A 7866-nucleotide genomic window follows, 5' to 3' on the forward strand; every position below is an offset into this window, starting at 1 on the left:
AAGGAAGGAAGGAAGGAAGGAAGGAAGGAAGGAAGGAAGGAAGGAAGCCATGTTTGGAAAGTAAATGTGAGCTTTTTTGGTACCAAGTCAGAGGCAGTAATTGAAGTGAGCAATCATTTTCCTTCCCTTTAAAAGCAGTACAACTTAAGTCTGAAAAGGAAAGGCAAACTCTTAGATAAGGAATAAGTTTCCAGGAAGTCCCCAACCACTCAAAGGAAGAGGGGAGAAGTTTTCCTAATTTGCAGAGAGGTTCCTTGCATCAGGGATGATTATCAGCTTGATCCCTCTTGTTCACCAATGCCTGTGTGTGTGTGTGTGTGTGTGTGTGTGTGTGTATACACAATAACACAAGGTAAGACAAGGTCTCATAGCTAAAAAGATAAATGAGTAAGCCCAGGAAGAGGTGTATTATTGGATGCTAGGGACTGCAGGGCATGGGAAAATGTCAATGGGATTGATGTATGATATTAAATTGACCACTAACCAGTTCACCCCCACTTTTATGCTCCAGAGTGCTTTACTTATCTTTGGACTCTTCTGAAAAGTGTATTCAAATTTTCTATAATTCTCTTAAACTGGAAAATGCATACCTGAATACAGTGGTGCTTTGAACAGAATTTAACTCCTGTTAAAAAGAATGAAAGGACTGATTTATGGGTTTTTTTTCACATTATACTCCTATTCACACCCTGCAGTAGGGTGCTTGCTATTTTAAGAACACCGTAGGCTGACTCATGTTCAGTTTGTTATTGGCTGCATGTCACCCCATAATCTTTTGGTGTCCCTTCCCCCATGCAGCATCTTATCATGGAAAAAAAAAAGAAAAACCCAAATAACAAAACACGAATCACTCTTGGCAGACATTGGATGTACTGGAAACACACAACGAAACGATACGTTTTTCAGACTTGGCCATGTTGATTTGTTTTGCTGAACTATACTTGTTACAAGAGGTGGCTTCTCTTTGAGAGGAGGAAGAATTAAGGAATAGTGATAGTGATTTTTAAAAAAAGGAAAAAGAAAAGTACATCAATGAAACATTTTAAAAACGAGCTAAAAACATTTTACAAAGAGAGCAAAAGAAAGTTCAGAAGGGCACACAGACAAGCAGTGTGGCTATGTCACTCTTATTTTAAATGGAATACACTGTTTTAAGAAAGTCTCAGTAACACAAGTTAATAATTGCATATACATTCTTCTGTTTTTATCTGCATATTAAAATATTCATTTTGATGTTTCTTTATTTCATAATTTAAAAATATTTTAAAGTACTGAGTGTCAGAAGACCTGGGATCCAGTCCCAGCTATTATCCTAATGCACCGCTTAATCTTGGGTAAGGCACTTCAACCTTCTGAATTTTAGATATCCCTTATCTATGAGGCAAGAGAGCTACATTAGATTAATTCTGATTTCTAAGATTCTCTAATTTGATGAGTCAAATATATCCTTATATTTTTGCAGCCCATCTTCCCTTACCTTGTTTTCTTTTCACGTTTCCTTTCTTTTCTTCCACTTCTTACCTGCCCTTGATGGTTGCTGATACCTCTAGTTTACCAAGATCACTTTGAATTCTGATCCTATTCTAAATGGTACTAGGGTTACTGACTTCGGTTCGGTTTGGCTCATTCATTTATCCAACAAATAATTTAAGTGTCTGTTATGTAAATGCCATTATCCTTAGTACCAAGGGACATAGTAAGAGTTAAAAGGTTACCTGCAAGAGAAGCAGGCAGGGCCACTGAGCCTGAAGGAGCCACAGATTTTCTTATGCTAGTTGTTGAAAGGAAATTATCCACCCCACCCTCAGGATTCCATTTTTAAAACCTATCTTAATATGCTTCCTGTTCCTAGAACATAAGGGTCTCCATTTCTGAATTTCATTAGAAATTCCATACTTACATAACTAACATAAAAACACAAAGTATTTCACATCCTTTGTCTTATACCATCTTCTACTATTCTAACAAGATTTTCTCTTTTCTTTTTTTGCATCAGTAAACCAACAAGGGATAGTTTGTTCTGGTGTCCTATACTCAATTTTTATAAAGAGGGAAATGAACATTCCAGACATATCTTTGGACTGTTGTAAGTGGATTCAATGTGGTAACTCATCTTCCTCTCAACAGTTTAACACTTTGTTCACATCATGTGTAGGATTTCTTACCGTATACAAAGTTGTGCTAAGTTAATACCTAAGAAATCTATGTGATGGGACCTAAAATCAAATTTAAAATGAATGCCAGGACCCCCAGTTCACAAGCAGATGAGGCAGGGACAAGAGAGAGCTATTTCAAGAAGACAAAAAAAAATTTAATCTCTGCCCTGGGAATTCCAGACTCAGGTCTCTGTTATGTCACCACAGTTACACCTAGGGAATGAGCACCAACTAATTTCTTAAAAGCTGCTTTAGGCACGCCTATTATTAAGAGATCCAAATTGAGCCATCGGGGCTTTAAGAATGGTGCTTTGCAGCTCTAGGCTGCCACTATAAACTCATACCCGTTGCATCATTACTTTCCATAAAGAATTTAAGGGGTGTGACTGCATCCTTTCCAACCCTGCATTCCACATGTGACAAAACTGATCCAGCTGTTTGTCTGAAAGAAATTCCTCGCTGTCCTTAAAAATTAAAAAGCAAGTGGATATTTGTCCTCCAGAGGCACGTTTCCAGCTGGATCCTGGTCAGAGCCGTTGCGAAACAAATACAGTGAGCTGGAGAGCATATGATTTTTTAATTCTTACCTCTCCATAGAGGGGTTAGCCCCATCTTGTTTTTTGAAATGGCAGATTCTGTATGGAAGCTGCTGGCTTGGCCCAAAGCTCTTGAGAAGTGTTCATCCACTACTGAACCAATGTCTCCCTGGAAATAAGTGAAAAGGACACAGCGAGAGTTAAGGTACTCCATCTCGGCAGGCTGGTCTTTCTCCTCCTCCTCCTCCTCATCATCCTCCTCCTCCTCCTCCTCCTCTTGTTTGCTGGGAAGGGTCATTTCCAGGGACTCCTGCATCTTGCTGTATACCGCTAACTTCTTCTGGTATGGAATAAACAAAACATAGTATCAAAGGCAGTTTATAAAAGAGCATTAAATAGATTACTCTAAAAAATAAAATAAAAGTAGCTTCACAGCTTGGAATGTTCTTCTCTTCCCCTATTCCTTGCTCCTCTCCATCAAAATTTTTAAAACTTTCATCCCTGTTATGTCAAACTTGGCACAAGACAATCAATTCACTTTTAAATGCCATAATTTATCAAGATTAAATTATACACACACATGTCACCATGTAACAAGAAGAAAAAAGAGAACATATTTTTGTTTTTGTTTATCTCAAAGACAGCCTGTCTCACCACTTCTCTTTTTTCTGTATGTTTTAAAGATGGTACAGTGCAACATTCTAATTATGAGTTGCAGAACACAGGAGTGTTGTTGTGGAAGGGAGAAGAGAAGGAATGTTTTGTTAAAACACAAAGAATCTCACATCTTCTAAAAAGATTTGGCAGATGCCCTGAGCTCCTTTCTTTAAAAATTAAATTAAAATGTCGGAATGAGTGTGTGTGAAGATCCATTCTATAAAGGGACATACCTTTCAGATGTTCCAGTTACCACTGTTATCATAAATAAAAAAAGCTACCACTAAGGGTAAATGAAAATAATCCTCACTGACCAGTGGGGTGGGGGTGGAGTGTTAATTCCTTTGCCAGAAAAAGGCAGGAAAGTCTGGATCATTTAAAATCTCATGAAACTCATATGTCTAATGGACAATTATGATTCGTTAGCTGAAGTGATCCTATCGATTCTGTTTTTTTTTATTCCAAAACAACTGATGTAAAAAAAGAAAAAATTATACTGTACCCAGTAATATACATGTGTATATACCACTTGTCAATATATACATATGCAGACTTATATGCAGATATATACATGCGAATATTGCTGAAATATATAAACTAGAAGTCTAAGATTCTGGTAGTTATGAACAGCAGAACCTATAACCTATGAATTAAATTTCTTTCATTCAGTTAGTAGTACCCTACATATAGATAGTTATATTATTCTTGCTGGATATAGTTCTTGAAGTATTTACATATGAGCTGATGATGTGTTTGAAGAGTTACGATTTGTAAATAAAGATACTGCTTTTGTTGCAGTATCTATCTTATTTTAATTTAATCCTTGTTGCTAGTGTATGGGCTACTGAAATAATAACATGAATATATTTTTTACTTTTGCATAGATGGAAAATGTGGAGCCCTTACTCATGTTTCATTTGAATCATTACAGATGTGCAGAAAGAGGACTATTTTATAATCCGAAGACCTACATCCAATCCTGACTGCTACTTACTACCTGTGTGATCTTGGACAAGTCACTTCAAAGAAGTATGTCCTTGATTTAAAGCTGGAAGGGAACATAAGAGGTCTTCTAGTCCAGGGCAGAAGTTAAACCAGAACAACAGGAAAACCTGAAAGGTGTTTGGACCATCTCCACCCCACCTCATTTGACAGATGAGAAAACTGAGACCTAGAGGAAATGACTTAGTCTGGGGGGGAGTGGCATTAGCAGTAGAGGTGGGATTCGTGTGTAAAATGGAAGAATTAAACTTTATCACCTCTAGGGTCCTTTTGAGCTTTAAAATTACAGAATTCTAAATAATAATACAACATAACATTACTATTGCAATACGTTGTCAAACATACTACAACAAATAAATTTTAATTTCTCTTTTCCCTTTGAAATAGGTTTCTTATTGCTGACCTCAATGCCGATAGCATTTGATCATTTAAGTATGTACACAAAGTGTATGAAGCATGAGAGAGAGAAATAAGAACACAGGAAATTAAAATGTATCTCTAGAGTGGGTTCTCAGCATAGAAATGTTCTTTCCAACACACAGAACTAATTTCTTTCTTCATTCTCTCTCAGTATCAATTTGAGGAAATGGCCGTCTATCATTATATATTCTTTTAAATTAAAAAAAAAATGTTTAACCTTTTAAAACCACACTGACGTCCATTATAAAAATTGTACAGGCAGTACTAATGACTAAAAACACACTTTTTCTAGTACATACAAAATTATTTTTCAGTTTAAATGGAAGGTACCTTAATAAAGATACAGGCTTTAAATAATACATTAATTCAGGGTTTTGTGATAGATATTTTTTTCAGTTAGTTATGACTAGAGAAAAGAAAAGCTAATCTAAGTGGCATATGATTTTCAATATATTCCAAAAAAAGAACCTATGTCTGAACCCAAATGCATTGCTTTTTACAATTCTTATCGATCATTTTCCTGATAATTTAAGCAATGATCTGTTGCATTTTTAATGTAATATGTCACTTTGTTGTATCATACCTTTATGATGTTTATAATAACCCATGTAACTCCAATATTTAAGGACTTTTTTTAAAATTGTAAAACTAGTTCTTTCTCCTTTTTTGCTAGTCAAGATCTTTGCCTCTTTGCTTTCTAGAACAGCACAGACTCACCATCTTAACTACTTTTTTTACGAACTTTTCCAACAAGAGGTATGTTCATAAATGTTTAACAACCAACTCTTGTGGGGGTGGGTGGAAAGGAATACACACACAACTCAGGATGCACTTTTAAATTTAATCCATATTATTAACATTTTTCTCTATTACTTTCTTAAATTGAGACAATCAACCAACTAATTAAAGAAGGACCTAATTTGCAGTTTGCCATTTCATAAGTGTAAAGGCTCATGTAGAAAATGTATTAATTGGTGCCCCTGCCTTGACTCCAGCACACCCCTGCCTCCAGCATAGAGGAGAATGTAAAGCTTGCCAAAATTCCAAAGGAAACAAAGGAGAAAGAGTAGAAGTCACAGTCCAGAACAAGAGGAAAAATATGATAGCTGAATTGATAGAGTGATATCTGATGAGATAAATTTCGGTCCATTACAACAAATTAAAGCACGTAAAGAAAAGAATGACTTAAACAGCTATAGAATATGTGCTCTCATTTACTTATTGGATTTAGTGCTTCCATTTAACATCTTGGGCTTCAGAATTTTGCCTTAAAGTACCAAAATCAAAAAACAAAGTTAAATGCTAGGCCTTGATCCTGATTCTTCCTCTTAAATGTTCCTGACTGAAACTGCATTGTTTGGTTCATACTCTAATACACTCATATACTTTCTTTCCAAGTGATCGTGATCCCCAACTATTTCCTGAGTTCTCTGCTTTATGACTGTATTTCAATTTATTGCTTAAGTTTGGTGGTGTACATGTAGTTTCTGTTTACCCTCAATATTTCAACAATTCCCAAGGCAATCTTTCCCTAGAGATCATAGGGTCATATATTTAGAGCTAGAGAGGACCTTAAAAGTCTTTTAGTACAACCCCTGATTTTTCAGCTGAGGAAAATGAGTCTCAGAGAGGTCCTCTGGTTCACAAAGGTAATATGTGAAAAGAGATGGCATTCCAAAACAAGTCTTTTTATTCCAAACCCACCACACTTTGCATTTCACTACATTTTGTGTGCAAGTCACCTTTAGCACAAATCTAGTCTTTCTTTTAAAAAAAGCCAACATGCAAAGCTTAAATTCTGAGGTTTGTTTTTAACAATTTAATGTTTTAACAAATTATCAATTTTATGAAGGTCATACCTACAACCAGTTTTCTAATGCAAGCTTTAAAAGACCCCCTTCTCAGTGGCGTCTATCAGCCTTCCTGTTAGAAATGTGATTGTGAACACAGAAATAAAGAGGAAATGAACAGAATTAAAGAAGACAACAAGCAAAAAAGCTCATTTAAAAAAGTTCATTTCTAAATCAAATTGTCCATTTCTATAAGTGTTTGTCATAGTGTCTAATTATCCTCTAGTAAAAGGGCTGAGTTATGTGAAAAGAATTACCAGCTAATGGCCACAAGGCTGTTTCACATGCCCCCCCCCACTTTTTTTTCCCAGGTTGTGCAATTACAATCATCAGAACCAGAATGTGGTCTGTTTGTACTGAATATTCCCGTTCCAAACAACTGCAAACAAAGCTTAGAACATTTCTATGAACAAGAGAATGTCTTCTCAGTCAGAAGCCAAATACCTTTGCTTCCCCAAAGACCAGAGTGACAAATACCAAGTGATTATTATACATATGTTGAAACTTTTTCCTGAGGTTAAAAATAGGTCTTTAAATGAATCACTTGATACTGTTGTCCAGGTTAACTGTCATAGTTACTGAATATTCTTTATTTCTCAATGCAATGGTGCTTTTATTTTAACAAACAAGAACAGGACTATTGCAGGATTATTCCTAGGGAGAAGACTTTCAGAAGATATATTTCTGAAACTATTGCCAGAATTCTATTGCTATATCACATTATTCTTCATTTACCTGCTTATCAGGTTTGCCAAAAATGAAAAACTCAAAAGCCTTGACAGACACTATGTCACGCTAAATTTCCTTAATGATGAGGAAAAATATATTTTTGAAAAATTGAACTCTCACTGAGACCACACAAAAGATTTAATTCTGGGTTTGTATTTAGCGAAAGTGCATGTTCTAGATCATCATGACCATTTCATTATTCAATTTTAAAAATTGGAGGGTTTTTTTTGAGAAAGGCAGAATGTAAGAGTATAAATTGAGAAGTATGACTATAAAATACTAAGACTGGTATCTTCATCAAACCCCTAAAAACATATAGCTCCAAATAACTTTTGTTATTTGGTAGTAGCCATTTTATGCAAATGATAGATTTATTACAGCAAAGCTTCCAACAAACCAATAAATTCTGCTTTTGGAATTGTCTTCAGAACCACTTTCTAGATCACACAACTGAGTAGCATCCCTTCATATAGATAGATAGATAGATAGATAGATAGATAGATAGATAGATAGATA

The 7866-nt window shown here is 35.4% G+C and overlaps 1 protein-coding gene across 3 annotated transcripts in view; it reads right to left on the reverse strand.

Moving 5' to 3' along the window:
- Positions 1-7866, reverse strand: part of VGLL3 (vestigial like family member 3) — a 60222-nt gene that overhangs the window by 44786 nt on the left and 7570 nt on the right. The window contains exon 2 of one of the 3 annotated variants that reach the window (XM_069093923.1): positions 2744-2861. In XM_069093923.1, coding sequence (XP_068950024.1) covers positions 2744-2861 — 118 coding nt within the window. Of the gene's footprint in view, positions 1-2743; positions 3033-7866 lie in introns of all 3 variants that reach the window. The other 2 variants (XM_069093922.1, XM_069093921.1) reach the window with 2 other exon arrangements.

Source organism: Petaurus breviceps, unplaced genomic scaffold (genome assembly GCF_028583685.1).
Source record: "Petaurus breviceps papuanus isolate PSGF00001 unplaced genomic scaffold, PetGlider_PUasm1.0 213, whole genome shotgun sequence".
In the NCBI taxonomy this organism is placed as follows: Eukaryota; Metazoa; Chordata; class Mammalia; order Diprotodontia; family Petauridae; genus Petaurus; species Petaurus breviceps.